The following is a 20,155-nucleotide window of genomic DNA, read 5'->3' on the forward strand; positions in this document are numbered from 1 at the left end:
ATTTCTTCGCGCTCACTCGCCAAAAAAGTAATCAACATACATAGAAAAAAATCTGGCCAAGTCCCCGAATTTTTCCAATAATTCTAACACGCCCCGACATGCAATCGAATTTTTAAATGGAAAAATGTACGCATCTGAAGTTTTTTTTTTAAGAAAACGGTACGTACAAACATTTTTCTGTTTGTCTGTAATATTTGCAGCGAGAAGAGAACTCGCGAAGTTGGTTAGCAGTAAAGTTTTTAATCAAATTCGCACTCACTCGGCTTGGAAAATAATTTAGCGCGTTCAGAAAGTTTGAAATTAAATTGCTGAGAATTTGCAAAAGCGCTTACTGTACGTATAATTATCTTTACTTTATTCCCTATTCTTTTGCAAAGCTTGCGCGTTCAAATATTCTGTCGTTTTTCGATGCTTTTAAAATACCTCACATAAGAATGAAAAAACTTTGCAAACGAGAATGAAATGTTTAAAAATTCACAGATACGAGTTTTTTCCTGATAAAATATTGCCCATGTATTTATAATATATCGAAAGGTTCTCGTTTATAATTTCCTCACCATTATAGCGTGAAGAAAAAGCTTCGCTTACGAAATAAAGTCACTTTATAGGGGCATCGAAAAAGAAGAAACAGAATTTCAAGAAAAGAATATAAGAGAACTGAAAATCCTTTGACGTATAATTTTTCCTTTTACTCTCTCGCCCTTTCTTCATCCTCCGTCGCATTAAATTCGTAGCCACGCCAAAATCTTATAGAGAAAGAGAGAGCTTGAAAAACGAATCTAGAGCCCTCTCGTTACTTTATACTCTCACTTTTCTTCCTTTTTTTTTCACAAAGCTTCGCGAGCAACCGCGGAACATTTGTCTTTGATCATCGACGGAGAGTGTTTCAATAAAGCATTATCATTACATAGTTTCATTGACATTTTGTCCCACGCGTTATTTCATCGCCGGTGTACACGAATTGAGAAGATAAAAAAGAAAAAAAAAAAACATTCTACGGAGCAACAATTTTTAGTTTCAGAGAAAAAGAATCATCTTCCTCACCACGCATTGAAAAGTTTTTCCGTCTCTTTGACGTCGCTAAAATTTTCTCTCCTAGCGAATTATTCGTTGTTCTGTTTAATTTCGTTCATAATTTTCGCATCCCTTGCTCGGATTTTTTGTAGAAACGAAAAAAGAAAGAAGTAAAAAAAAATGACCCGTATGCGACTGTATCCTCTTGGATATTTTGAGACGCGGGTTAGTTTTTTTAAGCCGCAGGACAATCTTAAACTTGAATCGTCGAGTCGAAGAATTGCTTCGGTATAAAAGAAATAGGGGAAGAACGATAAGAGAAATGGAAAAAAGGGGCAAGAAACCGCTCTCGGCCAGAGGTGGAAAATTTACCTACCCATAATACGATCATAACTCAGAGTTGGTTTCTGCACTTCTTATGTTGTAGGTATAAGGATATAGCTGAAGGTATAATATAATCGCGACACCCACGGCGGTCCGTTTGTTCATTTTTTTTTTTTTTTTTTTTATCCCATTTTCCATCTTCTTTATAGTCTTTTATTCTGTATTATATATAAGACGCACGTTCCCCGAATCGTAAATGTCTGGAACCTCTTTAACTATGTCACAATATCGTGTGTTCGTATTATGTAATAAAGGTGGAAAACAAGTCGACGAAAGAGTGATGGTGCATAGAGGAAAAAGAGAGAGAAATAAATTTTTTTTTAAATAATACCATGTAACCCTCGTCCAATATAAAAACTCGCGATGTTGAAACGTGTTTAGCGAATTTTCTCGACGGTTTGTTCTTTTTTTCTTTCGTTTATCTTCTCGCGAATTTCGTTTTTTTTTTTTTATTTTTTTAGAATTCCATGTCGTATATCATCCTTCATACCGGCAATGTACATCATACAATTTTATTACATATCTATACAAGTCTATAATTTTATATACCGTATCAATCACTCACACGTCACATAATATGTATATCATGGAACATAGAACTTGATAATATAATAAATTTTTTATCAATATATGATATGAATATTATTATTATCTGTATACACGCACTGACAATAAAACGAACATTTGATTGTACATAGAAACGCCACACGGCATATGATATATTATAATTAATATACACCCTAATCAATGTAATTAAAAGGTTTTTCTTATTTTTTATTTGCACATAATAGCAGTTTTAATTTCTCTTTGATGATATTTTTCTTTCGTTTATAAATGCTTGTAATTTTGGTATGCCTACGATGCGATTTGATAATGAATTATAAATTCAACGGGTACTCGTCTAGAATATTATTCTTATTAACATAGTATATTATATGCAATGCAAGCTGCGCCCCAATTGCAGCTTTGCATTCAGTTGTGCGGCATAATTTCATTATGTACACATAGAAGTTAGATTGGTATTTATTATATAATAATTCATTTCAGAATATAAGAGACGAGTGCCCATTTTTCATCACGCATCTCTTTCTGCGTGTGTAATATGATAGCCTGTACGCGCGCGCGTGTGTGTGTGTGTGTGTGTGTGGAGGGGTGGTGTGTTTTATATACATTGAAAATTAATTTAAAATCTCGTTTTATCCAGACTATTATTATGTCCAATCTAATATGTATATATATATGTATATATATATGTATATCTATTAATAATATTTACGGAGTGTTGGTGTATAAATTTACATAATACGTATAATACGGATATTTTTAAATAACACACAATACGTAGAACGATTATTACATATCATTATGTGCGATTAATTACGGAGCGTAGAATTAATTTTACTTTAAATATATATTTACGTATATAAATTTACGTATGCGTATGCATCATACTCATATAGAGACGAGCGGAGCTGGATGTATCGATACATTACGAATTAGTAGAGATCGAGCCGTTCTTTGGAACGGATTTTTATAATTAATTAATAATAAAAGATCTTTCGTGTGTGTGTGTGAGTTTGCGTGTGTGTATATACATGCAATAAATACAATATAATTTAAAACTAATTAGTACTAATTACGTATTTCAATACGATACTTAAGATTATGATATACGATCTATAATAATATACATATATGTATGCGGTAAGACAGTAAAAGTTGCGTTATAAATTTACGTATATGTATGTGGATTATATGAAAAGGGGAAAATTATGCGTGTGAAAATTTGGGAAGAAAGAAAACAGAATGTGATGATCATTGTTTTTTTTTTTTTTTTTTTAATTCGGTTATTTTCCTTCCAGTCTTTGTTTCTCTGGTTTTCTTTCACTCTTTTTCCGCTTCGATTTTGTTTATTTTTTTTTCACGAAAATCTAGGACACTCGTGCGGTGATTGAGTTAGGCGGTCAAATTGAAAAACGCGATGGGCGAACGACGATTTTTTTTACTTCGCATTTCGTTGTTTTCCTCGTTTAATTTTTATCTCGAACAGAAGCGAATTGTCCGACGAAGCGGTGAATCGGAAGTTTCAATTCAACCCCTGCAATGAATGCAGTGCGAAATAGAGTGGAAAACAGAAACAGCGAGAGAGAGGAGAGAGAGAGAGAGAGAGAGAGAGAGAGGAGAGAGAGAGGAGAGAGAGGAGAGAGAGAGAGAGAGAGAGAGAGAGAGAGAGAGAGAGAGAGAGAGAGAGAGAGAGAGGAGAGAGAGAGAGGGAGAGAGAGAGAGAGAGAGAGAGAGCAGGAGAGAGAGAGAGAGAGAGAGAGAGAGAGAGAGAGAGAGAGAGAGAGAGAGAGAGAGAGAGAGAGAGAGAGAGAGAGAGAGAGAGAGAAATTGAGAGAGTTGGAGTGAAAGAGATGGAAAAAATTATGAAACGAGTAATTAAATAATTACGAACAAATACCCGCGTGCAACATTAAATCTTAATTTCAGTGAATACATATAATATATTACGATGCAGCAGTAACTTTTCATCTTAACTTATTATTATATCCCTCGACGAGTTCCAAGGGATCAGGTAAAATCAGGTCCACCTGAAAAATTGGAACCGTGTGAGAAGGATATACAAAAAGGAATAATAATAATAATAATAATAATAATAATAATAATAATAATAATAATAAAATTACAATGCCAACAATGAACACGTAAACATTGAAAAACACAAAAACACACAACGGGTTAATCGGGAAAAAGTATATAATATATATGTTAAGGAAGTTTGCGATTTTTTACAATTATACACCATGTTGTACATTATATATGTAGGTATATTGTAAAAGCAACAATGATATCTGTTGTTATACAAATTAATTAATCAATCCTCTTATTCCTTTCCCCTAATTAATCAGTCAATTAGTTCCAACACCGAGAAAAGCGCTGCTTTCCCCAAATCGTATCTCGGGATTAATATTATGATTATTATTACAGGAGGTACAATTCATTCAAGTTCAACGAAATTATGCATACAATAAATATAGCTCATATTACGTATATATATTATTTGCGGTTACTCAGGCGATGAGAAAATTAATTAACTCTTGAACGAAAAAGATAATAATAATAATAATAATAATAATAACGATAATAACAACAACATCAAGAACATCAATAACAAGAGGAGAAGAGGTGAAGTCACCGAAGATAAATCGTTTCGGATTATTAGATGCTATGCAGTCGGTTAAATTATATGTATTATACATATAGGTGTATTACATATACGCATGGATGTACATCGAAGAAAAACATTCAAAGAACCTCAGAATGAAAGCAACAAAGAGAGGGAAAAAAATCACGAAGAAGCTGAGGATGGGAAAATAACAAGAAAAAGAAGTGGCGGAAGATTTTTTTTTATACCAATCGTGGTTTTCTTTTAAACTTTTCAATTTCTTCCCTTTTAGTTCGAGTTTCGATGAAAAAAAATCACTCCGATGGAGTTTAAAAAGCTTCGTGTTCAAGGCAACGAGATACAATAAATGAAAAAAAATTTTTTGAATAAACAAACGGAATATCTGAAGTGAAAGTCACGTCGATTGCGTTGAATTTTTCTATAACGTGATCATTTTTCATCAAGACGTGATGCATGGTGAATCACATGGAATTGCCCGATATATGTGTACATGAAAAAGTGAAAAAAAAAGAAAGCAGACTTGAAAAATTCTATAAAAAAAAACGACGTCTGCACCAGAATTTGGAAATAGATCGTTCAAATTTAGAAAGAAAAAAAAAGGAAAAGAAAAACAATCGTAAAGTCCTCCAGAGACGAACCCCGACAGAATTAAGAGGCCGGACGTATTGATTGCAGTCGTTAATCAATCAGCAAAGTTTCTTCCAGATTTGCAGTTTTTTCGATTTCAACATAAGCGCAATCAGTCCGCGGAATATCGTTTTTGCCGGAAGACTCTGATCTTTTTTTGCGGATATTCGCTTCTCTCGCTGTTTCCGATCTGCAGACACAAGCCGAAAGAAAGAAGATAAAGACGGAGAAGATGAAGAGAAAAAGTAAAAGAAAGAAAAGGAAATGACTGAAAGATTGACGCCAGGTTTATCAGGGCTGATTTCGCATTCCCAGATGTACGAATAATAATAATAATCCCTCTGACGTATGATATCGTGGATTTCTTGTAAAACATGCGGAGTGACGCATGAATAATATAATAACACGGACGTCACGAAGTCGTCAAGTTCTGTAATTAATTTCCCCCGAACGAATCCCCGGTTCATATAATATTATATATATGTGTATGCATAATTGTATATACATATTCAAAGCTGAGCAAATAACTGAGAATAATTTACCATGAATTGAAATACGAAAATTCTGTAAATGTACATAGTGTAATGAAATAAAATTGTTGAGAATAATTTTCATCCACTTTTAGTACGATTGTTTTTTAGTATACTTTCTCTCCTCCTGTTTATCGATAAATCGTGATTGATCGAACCTATCGAATCGTCGAAGAAGTTGCAATACGATATAAATATTACGTAGTTAATCCATAAATACGACTACCATTAATATTGTTATTAGTATGGTTAATACTGATATAATTAAACGTCATGCGATAAGTGAATTTTTTAAATTCTGTAAGTAAGCGCAGGACGATCTTAAAAAGCTCCTGTATTAATTGCAATGGATTTATCGTGCTAATAAGATGATAACAATTATTACTAATATTATGAGACACGAAAGTGAAATAATGTTATATTCGTTAATACAAATAATACATTTTAAAAGAAGAAGGAGAAGATAAAGGGTTAAACAACAAGCGATGTACGTAATAATAGGTAATAAAGAAAAAAAAAGTAGAGGGAAATAAAAAAGTTGGATACGTGAATTAAATTATACAATACGTAATATATACTTGTGCAAAGTTTTTGTTACCTATTATAATAAATATCTCTCTCGCATTGTTCGGTATAGGATAATGTAACATTATACATTTGTGCTCTACACGACAACCGTACGGGTTTTGGAGGCGTTCGTCAAAGGAAACTTCATCATGCTGATTGAGAGCTGACGCCACCTGCGTATATATATACACACATACATGACATATACATACACGAGAAAAAAAAAATAAGAAAGATATGAGAGAGAGAGAGAAAAAAAAAAAAAAAACAATTCGTAAGATAATTCGTGATGTTGAAAAATGCCGAGAGTGGAGAGAACGAAAATTATGTGGTAGAGAAAATATGATGTTCTTGTTTGCTGTTATTATTATTTTTCTGTAAGTATAATTGTACTCGTGAACCGGAGAGAGTATATAAAAAATTATTAATGAACAAATGAACTCAATAATTACGAATTGGAAAATACTTGAGTGCAAATTGATGAATACGAGAAAAGAAAGAAAAAATTTGCAAAGTGTGAGGAATACGAACAGCCTTACTGCATTATTCTCTATATAAATATAGTGTGATGATATGTTTTTTACATAATACGCATGCAAAACGCAAAACCAATGTCGAATTTTACACTACAATTAATGTTATAATTAGTTTCGTATAATATCAAATCATGCGCGCTTATTACGTGCGTTTTTTTTTTTCTTTTTGTTTGCTTTCATTTCATAAATCGTTTCACGTTAGTGATTGGATATGAGTGGTTAAATTGTGGGTAAAAAGATTTTTTTTCTCATTGAATACAGTTCTGAATTTTGATCATTAATTTAATTTTCACACCTCGCGGGGCGGGTGAAAAAGTTTTGATACCACGATAATGCTTGAATTTTCGGTGTGAAGATAATAATAATAACAATCGTAGTAATAATAATTATCAAACACTCGCTGGGTAAGGATATACAATTTCGTATACAACGTGACGCAAAAGTGCAAGTAAGCGCATTATCTACAATCTGTGACAAATTAACGATTTTATGAACCTTCAGAAGAAATTAGAGAGTAATGGAGCGTAGATGAAAAAATACAAAACAGACAAGAAAAGAAATTGTCATGAACCCAAGTAATGAAATGAGCAGTAAAAATTATCCTTCCGTGGCGAAAATTTATCTATAAATAGATTTTTCATCTTTACAGAATATACATTTACGCTGCAGAAATTCGAAAATTATAGAAGAAAAAGAAAAAAAGTATGTCAAAATAAAATTAATATACTTATATATATTTTATGATCGATTAAGCCAAGCAACGAGAATTGGTGTTACTCGAAGTTAACGAGTCCACCGCGTTAATTAAAACTCGCGGAATAAATTTCCGCCACGTAGAGACTGTAGATTGAAAAATTGGCGTCATGCGCAGTCCGGGATCCGAAAATTGACCGAAAGAAATTATCCGGGCGTTATACAAATGAAACGAATCGAGAAAACGGGCATTACTTTTTTTTATTCTCTTTTTGTCAGACGCTCGGGGGCTGGAGGGGGATCGGGAGAAGGGTGGAAATCGACCCGCGAACAAACAGCGAGGCACTTCCTTGCGGAAGTGGATTTATACTGACCGAACGCTCGTCGTCCTTGTCTGGCTCAGGCTCGGATGCCTCTTGACTCGACCTGACGAACGGTAATTCCGCCGCGGACAACAGCAGCAGCTTCCGCAGGCCGCCGAGAGGAAACTCTGCCTGAAGTGCTTTGACATAAATCCGTAGATGATGGGATTTATGCAGCTGCACAGCAAGACGGAGAAAGGGATTCAAAATTTCGTTTCAAAAATCGTTGGGACGAAAAACATTCAAAATCAGGGCTCAATTGACCAAATTCAACAAGATGGACGCACGTTTTTTACTCACGTCTTGATAAGCACAAAGTTAAAATCGTATTAAGGATAAATGGAATGTTGGGCGAAAAGAAATATCGGTTCGTGAAATGAAAAAGGGATTTAAACGTTACAAAAATCTTCGGGACGAAAAGGAATGTAAATCAAAATCCAACGGACGAAATCCAACAAGATAGACATTATTTTTTAACTTGTCGTTTCTCTGTTTCCGGCGAACAAAGAAGTTGTTGTGCAGTCACTTAACCTTGATAAATATAATCTTAAGCCCGGAATAAAGATGTAATTAAAAAACAAACACGCTCAAAAAAAAAAAAAATATCCTTCAGCGTTATTAATTTTTTTTTTTTCAACTGAAACGAATCTTAGCAAATTTTAATATCCAACACAATTAGCTATAGGCTGTCAACGATTCGAGAAAAAGTTTTATTATCAGACTGTTCAAGCTGATTAAACTGCGGTGGTTTATTTTTTGAACGCTGATCAAATATTTGTCAACCGTTTTTTTGTTTTTTTTTCTTTAATTAATTTTTTCTAACTTTCGACTCGGACGATTCTTCACCGTATTTATCCGTATTTATTTTGTTACCCAATCTTGACTGCCGATCCGATGGATTGAACTTTGTTCGTCAATTGTCGACGTGAATGAGCCAGGAGTCGTTTCGAATATCGCATTGTTACGAGGGAACATTTGTCTACGTCACCTGTTGAAGTAAGCCATAAGCTGAAAGGTGACGTTGCTGTGTCTGTAGGGGCCGATTTTAGCCCAGGGCAAAATCCCGTAGGCTGTCAAAACATTGTCGACCAACATCGGACCCCAGCAAATTCCAAATAGAACAACTACGGCCACAAGCATCTTGACAACCTGAAATCGAAAGAATAACAATCGTCCCATCTTCGTGAAACAAAAAGCGCAGAAAGAAAAAAAAAAAACGAGGAAAAAACGAACAATCAAGAACAGAGAGAAAGGAGACACATCTTGAAGACAAAATTCTTATTGCTACTTTATCTCTTAATCTTCTCATTTTTTTTTTTTTTTTCAATTCGCACACATTACACATTAGACTGTTTAAAAAAAATAGAGTATTTTTTTATTGCAAAATTCAAATCGAAAATATTGCTCCGAATTACGAAAAAACGATGCTGTCCAAGTTTGAGCTCTTAATATTATTATTTAGAGGTGTATCATTAACATTGGAAATAAAAAAAAAAACAAAATAATCCTTTGTTGACCTTTGACCTTAAGTAACTTTTGAAAGAGTAGATTTATCGTAAAATAATAAGAGACCTTTTTTCTACAGCGTTCAATTCCCTGCATAAATGCGTTTTCGTTTTATTACTGCACTAATGCGTTGGTGAGTTATAAAGTTCCAAAGTTAGAAGTAAAAATTTCGCGTGCCGTTCAAATCGTAAAATAGAAAATCGCGATGAGACACCTCTACATATTAAGAATAAGAGTTTAAACTTGGACAGCATCCTCTTTTCGTCATTTGGAATAATATTTTCAACTTGAATTTTGGAATAAAAAAATTGTCGATTTTCTTTAAACAGTGTATTGTATATACAACAAATCTATCAGTTCGGAATTAACCGAGCCTTTATTCACCCCTTCATTTACCAATTCTATCGATCGCACGTTCGTTTATTTATTCGTTTTTGTTATTCCTGATGTGGAATAATAAATTGACTGTTTGTAGTTACGCTCTTTAAATTCAGCCACTACACGCGGTACAACAAACGACGAGGATGAAGAATGTACTGTGTGAAATCGGCTGCAAATCCTTGCCAAGTATTTCGAAACAGTGGCGATAAAACGAGTATTCACTCTTTTTAGCTAACTTTTAGATATTTTAACGTTCATTTTTTACAAATTCTCATAGATTTATTCACTTTTCATCAACGCGTAAAACCTATCTGGTACTTTCGTTCGATTTCTTTGAATGTTTAATCGCTGAAGAAACTCGTAAATATTCGCTTCAAAATGTCGAACTATGCGTAACAAGTCTTTTGTTTCAATCGAAACACATCCGTCGCTTTCGTATATTTAAATTTAAACTTCACCGAGAGGCTGCATATTCATTATACCTGTAATGTATACTCCTAACGGTAAAGTAATTGCCATTGGAAAAGCGTCGAATCTCGTTGAATGACAAAAACGATAGAAAAAAATAAATAAAACCGTAATATAGTCACTTGACTCTTGACAACTTTTAGCCTGAAATATTCATCATACGATACGTCGAAAAACAATGACGTAATATATACCTAATGTAATGTACATGACCGTTACGTTTGCGAAATATATTATCGTAGAATAAATGAATATTATTGCTCATTGCAGGTATTATAGTGTATTATTCTTCGTATAACATTGATTATATTACGTATGTAAACGAGATTGAGTGTTCGAGGTAGAAAAAAAAAAAAAAAAAATACACACATGTATGTGGACGAAAAACTGTAGGCAGAAAATTATCGTTTACATTCGAATAATAATAAAAATCTAAGAATGACGGAAACTTGTGAAATTTCGTGGAATATTATTACAGATGTATACAGATAAACCGACGGTAAATGATCGTTGCTCGAATTTTTTTTTTAACGAATTAGTTTTATTTGGCGGAAATTTTTTAGTGACTAATGATTCTTAGAAGCCTGTTTTTTTTTTTTTTTTGATTTTTTGTATCTCTTGTTCCGACAGAAAAAAAAACCAGCTTGTACATTTGAAATCATATCGAGTTATGCAGCTTTTAAATCACAAAGACTGACTAGTCTCGAAGTGTTGAATGAAGGCAGATGTCTTGAACGACCAGTGGCTGCATCGTGAGTGTATAAATTAATCGCGGCTGGATCGTTAAGGCCACCGTGGTTATTGTACATAACCCGTGTAATAATAATCCGACTCGACTCAAGTTTCAACCATAAGACAGAAGATATTATGTTTCTTGTTAGCGTTAGCGAAATATACATGTTAATTAAAGGATAAGTGACATTTTAGGCACCTTATTTAAAGCAGTGAAAACACTAACTGGACAATGAGAGGGAGAAAGAATGATAATGGATAAAAACCGAAAAATAAACGTATCAACGGTGAAGGAAAAAGGAGCACAAAATTTTCGTGAAAGAACTCTGCCCGAATTTGGAATAAAATTTTTTTCTTTCTCTCTCTCTCTCTCTCTCAAATCACGTTTAACGAAATAAATAAATAAGCAATAACGATCATGTACCGAAATATTATAATTGGTAGATTTTTGACTCTTTCCTAAAATTTCCGCCTCGCCGTTCCGAGTTTGTGGTAATAAAATTTGGGAAACGAAATTACCAGCGTAATTAGACAAAATTTTTAATTACCCTTTGCACGAATTAATGTCTTAATTATACGTATAATATGTATAATGTATTTGGCGACGGAAATTTTTATCCCTACACCCGAGGAAATGGGAGTAGATCTTTTTTTTGAGAAGGGGGCATGAAGAAACGAGAACGGAAATGAAAACCGACCTGTTTCATGGTCCGCGATTCTTCCTCCGTTCTGACGTCTTCCCGGCGTCCCCGTCTTCCGTTTTTACCACTTCCGGGGTGCCGATCATTCAAGGCAATGCATTCAGTGGCCGAATTACGGCTGGGACTGAGTCTGGAAAGAGGAACACACACACGCACATCTAATGCTTGTAAAATTCTGAAAGAAGATGAGTTCGGCGAGTGTAAGAAAATTTTTTATTTTAAAGGGGAACTGTTTTTCTCCACACGACGCGTCGATCAAGATGTACCTGAGAGGAAATTAAAACTATAAAATCGAAAAAAGGTAACGGAAAGAAAAAAGAAAATGGCACGTGCGATATGTGAAGAATTTTCCAATCTCATATAATCCTGTTCGCTTCACGATCGCAAAGAGCGTCTCCAATTTCCATGCCTAGCACGTATGAGTACACACGCGCACATATGTATATATACATATATATGCAAGCTTCAATTCCTTTTAAAATTTCCCGTTCCCGCCCCGCACTTGACAAAACGTCATCGCGTATCCCTGCAATTGACTCGCGGTGAGCTTTCGAAAGTATCGAAAAAGGTAAGAAGGGTAGCGAGGCTAGAAAAGAAACGGATGTAAGAAAAGAACGTGTTTTATTAGCTGCGGTGTAATAAATGTTGACTGATTGATTTCGGTTTATTAATTTTTAAACCACACGGTTTGTGATACGAAAAATCAGAGAAGATGAAGAGTGTTGTTTAAATCCACTTGTGTGATTCTATAAATGAATTCGGTATTTAATAAACATTGGACGGTCGGATTCAAGGATGCTAAATATTTTATCAAACTGCGTGATTTACGGATTTCGATAAATTTCAAAACATACGCTTCAAGGTCCGTTCAACTTGATTTCCAATTAGGAATGTGCGCGTTCTTTTTCTCTTTCACATCCGATGAAACTCTTAGCGTCGTAAAACCTCGCGGGATGTCAAAGAGATTGAAAACGGAATGCGACGATTGTAATCTAGGTGTATATAATTGCGTGGTTACGTAATTGATGAAAAATAAAAGTAGCTCACATTTTTCATTTTTACTTTGAAAGAAAATTCTTCAAAGTAAATAGAAAATAGACAAATAAAGCACAATGTATAAAAAGAGTTTAACGTATGTTAAAAAAAAAAAACAAAAAATAGGTTATTCATTTATTCATACAATTAAACATCGAGAAAAGAAATACCCCTACAGGTCGTAAACCACGAAACCGAACCACAACGTAGAATCGAAGGCAAGATTAACTTAAAAAGATAAGTAAACCAACAAATCCCTATTTTACCCGATGTACACGGTGGGTGGTTTCTCGGTCGGATAAGGCTATTGTCAGTGGTTTTTGAACGCTTGGCAATGCTTAAAAGACAATGCAAAAAAAACGCCTGAACACCTTGTAATGTTAAACAAATCATTCTCAATTTTCTGTTCTTCGCAAAGATTGACGTATCGCCACTCTTTTCGAAGACGAGAACCAAAAATTTACCGAGAGTAAAACTTATTTTCTTTTCAATGAGAAATAAGCAAATGCAATAAAAAATAGGAAATTTCATTTGAATAATAAAATTTGGGCCTCAACGGGCCCAGCAGAGGACCCGGACCCAAAAAATGATATGCTCATCGGATGTCCTCCAACATTTTTCGATTTAATGCTTGGTTTTCGATACGTTTGAGCATACTTTTTTCAATGGGACACCCTGTATCTTATACACCTAGCAAAAATACTGAAGTTCGATTGCTTTTAACATTCACAATTGTAATATACTTTTGACAAAGAAGAAAAAATATAACATAATTATTTCCATTCACTGTAACAAATGTCCTTATTAAAATGTGAAATGAAAATTACGGACGATGGATAAGAAACGTAGTAATTGAGGATTGTATACATTGTGACGAAATAAGTCCCGGAAAACTAGTAGAAGAATATTCACACTGGTGAACTTCCCTTGGGAAAGATTTGTATTGTAGCAGAGCCGGGTAAAATGTGAAAGGAGGTATAAAAGAGGAAAGAGAGAATGAGGAGAAGAATAAGAAGAAGGAGAACCAGCATCATGGGTAAAATAGGAAGAAAAACGAACCTTTCTCGAGGGACGTCCTCGAGGATCCACCCCTACGTAACATACAATTGGTACTTACGCGCCGTGCACTTCAAATATTCCTGAAAAATCCCGCCTTGTTCCCAATTTATATCCATTCCCTCTCTGTGAAAATATTTCCTTCACTGATTATTTCCAAGGGGTCGTACTTGCACTCTCAAAATTTCGTGTACACCAGTCGTGAAATTTTTTGGAACCATTCGAAATCGCATGAAATTCCAGAAATTTACTGAAATCTTTTGAAATACCTCGAAGTATTCCGAAATCTTACGAAAGCACATGAAATTCCTGAAGTCGCATGAAACCCTTTAAGATCCTTCAAAATCTCATAAAATCCGGTACGAAACAATTCTCTGAAATAATCTGAATAACGTGAAACCTTGAATAGCCGTAAATAAATTTTGTAATCAGGTACAACATCTACGCGCAAACTGAAGAGTGATTAACCCCTCGGTAATGATTTAAATATCCCCTGATATTTCGCCATACGGAATAATTAATTGTTTAATTTCGCCGAACAATCCTTTCGACGAAGATTACAGATCCGAGAGAAAAAAAAAGAAGGAAATACCCGAAACGTTTTTGACCATTTTTTTTATTTGCAGATCGCTCCCCTAATCCTCGGTTCAATTTTATCATTATATCACATACATAACCTACGTACAGCTACGACCGATACTTTAACCACTTGTGTCGCAGCTGAATATGTCCCGGATTAGGTACAGGAATAAGCGATAATATACGTGAAGGGGGCAGGAAATTTTTAGGGAAATTGAACGAGCTGTTCGCTGGAATGTTTGGATACCTCTTAATTTTGTGTCTAGCTGCGTATGCGTGTGTGGTATACATACATACACATTAGGGTGGTCTTTATTCAGGGTGTTGAAGAATTTTTGCCAAACGATCCCCCAAACCAACTTCGAATAATTCGAAAACAATCGCCTAATTTTTTCAGATTTTTACATCGACCCTAAGATAGTCCGCATTGTGATCGAAGTTTCTTATGGAAATTAACACGGGTAAAACTTTTTTTCTCAGTATATATTTTATTGCAAGAGTAATAATGTTCCAAATAATCTGTAACCGCGAGGTTTTGGCGAGAATTAGCGATACTATCTGGGAAAAAATACACATCATCGTACCGGGCAATCTAGACGAATTCCACAACCTCGAAACCTGACTTTGTTTTTTATTTAGAGGAAGCGAAATTCGTCTAGATTGCCCGGTACGATGATTTGTATTATTTTTTTTTTTTTTTTCATATAGTATTACTAACGCCGACTAAAACCTCGCGGTTACAGATTTTCTGGAACATTATTACTTTCACGATAAAATATATAGTGCGAAAAAAAGTTTTTCTCATGTCACTTCCATAAGAAACTTCGATCACAATGCGAGCTATCTCAGACTTGCTGTAAGAATCTGAAAAAAATTTGGCGACTCTTTTTAAATGATTTAAAATTGATTTCAGTGATGGGGCGGTAAAAATTCGTCAACACCCTAAACAAGGACCACCCTAATATACGTACATGCACAAGAGCTTTGAGGAAGCTGGCGGGGCTTGCAAGGGGCGAAGCTCAGCTGCGCTGGCAACGGATGGGCTTGATTTAATCCTATTAGGTCCTCGTCCTCTGCCAACAGCGATAATATCACCTCACCAATTCCCTTTCCGTTCGGTTTTATTCATCTGCCGGCAGCCCTTCGCCCTCATTTACAACGTTTCGCTCCTTTATACTCTGCTCCCTCTTTTTTTTTTTCTTTCCACCTGCGGGTCTAATTAATATACAACGTCAATTAATGCCGATTTATCAAGTCGCGATATTGCTTCGCTTTTCTTCGAACGACGCGACGTCTGCGTCGTTTTTTGGTTATTATACTGGGTGTTTCTGTGTAAACACCGTTGTATGTTGGGTTGCCTATCACTGATGAGGATAAAACTTTTTTTTCACTCGTTTTCACGTTTCTGTTCATGGCATTTAACCATTCAGCTCTGTGGCAGGTTATTTCGTCAATTGATTCCGAAAACCAATTCGTCCCGCGTCGTACTCGCCTGAAATTGAGCTTCGAATTTTCGAACCCCTTTACAGTTCGCCTTTTTTTTTTGATATTTTTACAACGCGCGGAGTTTCGTTATTAGTTTTCTTTTTTCTTTTCGATCGATTCGGTTACCCTGTTTAGTTGTCATTTTTAATTTCGGAATTGAAATGAGATTCGGCTTCGACGTCCATTATTCTCTAACCGATGATTCGTTATTGTTAATCATTTTTTTTCAGTCTCTCTTTTCCATTTCTTTCTTTAATGCTCTTTTTTTTTGTCCACGAAGTAAACTTGCGACCTACAAGGCTGATTACAATTTTTTTTACCGTTCCACGTTTTTACTTTCTTCGAATCTTTATTACCTACACACATAATTAACCAACGGCACGACATGCATACGTTACTCAAGCTCCTGTTCAAATCGCTTTCTAGGCTCCAAGGAAGATTGATTACACGAGAGAAGATCGATACGAGTCTCCAGCGTAATGAAAATACACGCAAGACAAAACGTTTAAACTTTGAAGGATTTTTCGGATCGTTATAATAACAATAATACTAAAGTTCTTACAATAATGAGAATTACGAATGTATGAAATTCATATCCTTCTGTTATCTCGCATGTGTTATATAAATATATTCCTCGCGTAAAGTTATTCTTCGGAACTAAGGTATATCTCATCGTGAAATTGAAACGAGGCACATTTATTGAATATAAAAAAATTCGCTTCGTTCATTATTGTTATTGAATAAATTTAACCAACAAGAAAAGGCGCACATACTGCGTAGATTCTATAATTTCTCATTCGTTGGGACAAGGTCTGCAGTTCGAGTAGAAAAGAAGGAGAGTCGGATGGAGAGAGAGAGAGAGACAGAAAGAGAGAGAGTGGGAGAGATAGAGAAAACAAAATAACTTTTAATTGACGGGATGGGAAACAATGTGAAAATTGTGCATTGTCATTGTTTATTTTATTTTTTTCTTCATTTCAGTTTTTGAAATATGCCGCAAGCATATCGCCCACACATGCATGTATAATATAATCAATCAATTACTCACGCGTGCCTGGACGTCATGTGGTAACGCCGCTTCATTACCCTCCATATCTCCCAGCATATAGCCGTGTAGCAGAAGGCCATGACAATGAGGGGGACAACGAGGACCAGCAGTAGCATGTACACTTCGTGAATTTGCCAAAGCGTTACCGATCTCCTGTCACGTACGCACCAAAACGCCCCGAGGTATCCGGGACCGACGGATTCGTGCCGCTGCGAGAACAGAGAAGTGAGAAAGGCGCGAAAGACGCGATACAGCCATTAGTTTATATTTTTAACAACACTGCTCGTCGTCCGAGCTAACGGATTTTTTATTTTTGCGATAAAACAGCGTACGCGTATACTTGTGATATTTTAACAACAAGAATGGGACAGGGGTTGAATTTCTTTGCTCACCTGCGTAAAGAGTATCGGTATCGCCAGTAAAAACGACGTTATCCAAGTCATGATTACGATTCTTCGGGCCTGACTTATCGTGCACGTGTACTGAGCCCTCATCGGATGAACGATCGCGTAGTATCTGAAATTAGTTGATAAAAACATGCGGTGAAAGATTTGCGAAGAGACCGCGTATAACGGACACAAATCTCAAATTAGCGACTTAATGTCCGAATGAAACAGCATCGGCATTGATCAATTTTTGCCGACTGGTTGTTTGATTATTCGGGTTTGATGAAAAGATTCGTGGTTTTATCAGATAATTCTATTTTTTTTTTTTTTTTTTTATGTATTCTGCTTGTTTTACATTTTTTTCTCATTCCTTCGTCATAGACAAAAAGGAGGAAACAAAGGATAATGGAAAAGGAGATAAGAAATGAGACTGTACAACACTGACAAGTAAATATAAAACAAAATAAAAACAGCGAGTATAAGATTGAGCCGAAAATTTCGACGAGTCGAACTAGAATTATCGCGTTGGCCTTGATCCGTGTAAGAAACGAAATTGTTGTGAATATACATGTATGACGATAATCGTGCAAAGAATATTAGTGAATATAAAAGGTATTCGAGGTATGAAAGGGCGGTTCGAGGAAGGATAAAGAAATTTTTGTGAAAGAAATAGAGGGCATCTTTTTTATTGTAAAAGAAGAAAAGAACGTGATCTCTTACCTCTCTATCGACATCGCGGTCAACGTTAAGACGGAGCAAATGGCCGAAACGCTCTGCATGTAGTGAACGGATTTGCAGAGAAACATTCCCATGCTCCAGGTGTAGGAGAAGAGCTTGGCAATCTGTAAGAAAAATAAAAAGAATAGAAGAAGACACAGCTTGAGCGATGATAACTCGGGTTAATCGAATACGGGGTTATGATTCACGATTTCGCCACATGGCGTGGGTTCATTATCAGACTACACGGTGTAGTAGAACCATTACAACCGCATCGTTATAAGGCTTAGGATGGTAACGCGTAACATAGAGAATCTCACGAAGCGTGCCTTCCCCAAATGTCAAACGGACTGCTCAACACTGCCAGCGCTGGGTAATATTATGATAATCAAGGCCTCGTCTGCGACTAACGAGGTGAAATCCCGGCATGGAAGCGTGAACGAGAAGTGAATAAGGCTGTAATTCGCGCTTAGTAGAGGGAAGAAGAGAGAGAGAGAGAGTGGGGCCAAAATTGAACCGCTTTTCAAAAAGCTGAAACCTCGACACGCGGACGTTTTGTCGTGTAGCCAAAACTGCGGCCACTGTCACTTTGCGACTGTGTTGTGTTGCGGGAATAGTTGGACGATGGCCAAAATCTAGGGCAAAAATAATCGTTCGAGTACAACAACGCATACTACTTCGGCGATGAACGGCTAATGGGAGATGAAGAGAATAACAGGAAGAAGCGTAAAAGAATCTGGAAGAGTACAGGGGGAGCAAAGTCCGCGAATCTGGTTCGAAATTAAGCTGACTCATATCACCGTTCATCCCTGAACGACACTGAATTTGCAAAGTTGCCGCGGTACTTCGACTTGGTAAAATATGATCGAGCTTTGCCGATAGTGATCGTAAGCTGGTCTGTGCTTGTCGTACCTCAGCACTTTCAGTTTCGGATTGCGTGCGGAGAGTGAATTTTCGTCGCGCGAACCTTTTCTCACCTTGCCGAAAAACTTTTTGCTTGGTTAGGAAAGGGTTTGGGGAATTAGTTTTGCCCCGGCAAAAGTTCAGCAAAATCGTGTTGAACTTGTCAATTAAGCCCGAAGTGAAACTGGATCGATTCGATCGACGATTCCTCAATTCCAATTTTTGACGTCGCTCTAACGACGACCGAGAAAAATTACAAGTAAATATCGGTGCGAAATTAGTCGCCGCGTCTTTTTTCACTGGTGGAAAGATGGACCGGGAGCGATACCGACGTCCTTACCCACAAGAGTATTGGTAAATTTTTCACAACACCGAGCACACGGGCAGTTTGCTCTCCCACGTAACGCGTTCGAGTTTCCCCTAACAGCACACATCGACGTCCCGAGGGATGTGAAAAGAAGCCAAATTTCTTCGGCGAAGGACCAAAGTTCGGAAGGCACGTATTCAAATTTCCGTCGCCCCCGCAACTTTCGCTTACAAGCTGGAGTTTGACGCCAATCGGAAATGATGTTCCTTGGTGTAACTTTTAATCCCTCATCCTCGACAAATAAACACCGCGGTGTCCGAGTTACTTTTCGCGTGTAAAATATGGGGGTAACGATATTATAACCGCACTCGAGCTCTGCATGATCGCAAGGGAATTTTAGCCTGTTGCTTCTTGTCTACGTGCGAAATGGAAAACATGGGTTCGTGACCCACGTCCAGTATAATTGGCTGGCTCAACGATCAGCCGTCTGTCTAATTCGTGTTTTTGACGTTGATACAAAAATAAACTGCAGGCACTGTCTAACCCAGTCGCTAAACGAAGCCCGAAATCCCAGCCCGATGAAATTGGAACTGTTCAACGGTTCAACGTTCGCTGCAGATGCGACAGTTTCAGTTGCAGCGAACGTGCTTCAGCCGCAGTTTTAGTTCCGATTATCTGCAGCGCTGCATAGTTTCGTAGTTAAATTCGAATAGTGACTGACTGATGACCCGAAAGAAAAATTAATAACGCTGAATCATATCCGAGGTACATTGTTCAGTAAGCTCTTTTATGTCCGAACATTCCTCTGGTGACTTTTTCATCGTTGAGATGGCCGTTGGGCCATGGAAAATCAACGAAGAAAGAATACGCGGAGCTTGTCAGATTGGCGATGACATTCAAGGAGCAAAAACGATCAGCGTACGATGACGAAAAAATTGGTTCGTTGGTTCG

At 36.3% G+C, this 20,155-nt stretch overlaps 1 protein-coding gene across 4 annotated transcripts in view; it reads right to left on the minus strand.

Moving 5' to 3' along the window:
• Nucleotides 1–3,820: 3,820 nt before the first annotated feature.
• LOC107221652 (QRFP-like peptide receptor) overlaps nt 3,821–20,155 on the minus strand; it is a 42,918-nt gene continuing 26,583 nt past the window's right edge. For 2 of the 4 annotated variants that reach the window (XR_006903855.1, XR_006903854.1), the window contains exons 4-11: nt 17,998–18,119; nt 17,284–17,407; nt 16,892–17,100; nt 11,686–11,863; nt 8,889–9,049; nt 7,913–8,077; nt 6,341–6,482; nt 3,821–3,989 (exon numbers count right to left, since the gene is read on the minus strand). Coding sequence is in view for 1 of the 4 variants with exons in the window: in XM_046737242.1 (XP_046593198.1) it covers nt 3,980–3,989; nt 7,913–8,077; nt 8,889–9,049; nt 11,686–11,863; nt 16,892–17,100; nt 17,284–17,407; nt 17,998–18,119 (969 nt within the window). In the remaining 3 variants the exon portion in view is untranslated. The remainder of the gene's footprint in view (nt 3,990–6,340; nt 6,483–7,912; nt 8,078–8,888; nt 9,050–11,685; nt 11,864–16,891; nt 17,101–17,283; nt 17,408–17,997; nt 18,120–20,155) is intronic. The other 2 variants (XR_006903856.1, XM_046737242.1) reach the window with 2 other exon arrangements.

Source organism: Neodiprion lecontei, chromosome 4 (genome assembly GCF_021901455.1).
Source record: "Neodiprion lecontei isolate iyNeoLeco1 chromosome 4, iyNeoLeco1.1, whole genome shotgun sequence".
NCBI lineage: Eukaryota > Metazoa > Arthropoda > Insecta > Hymenoptera > Diprionidae > Neodiprion > Neodiprion lecontei.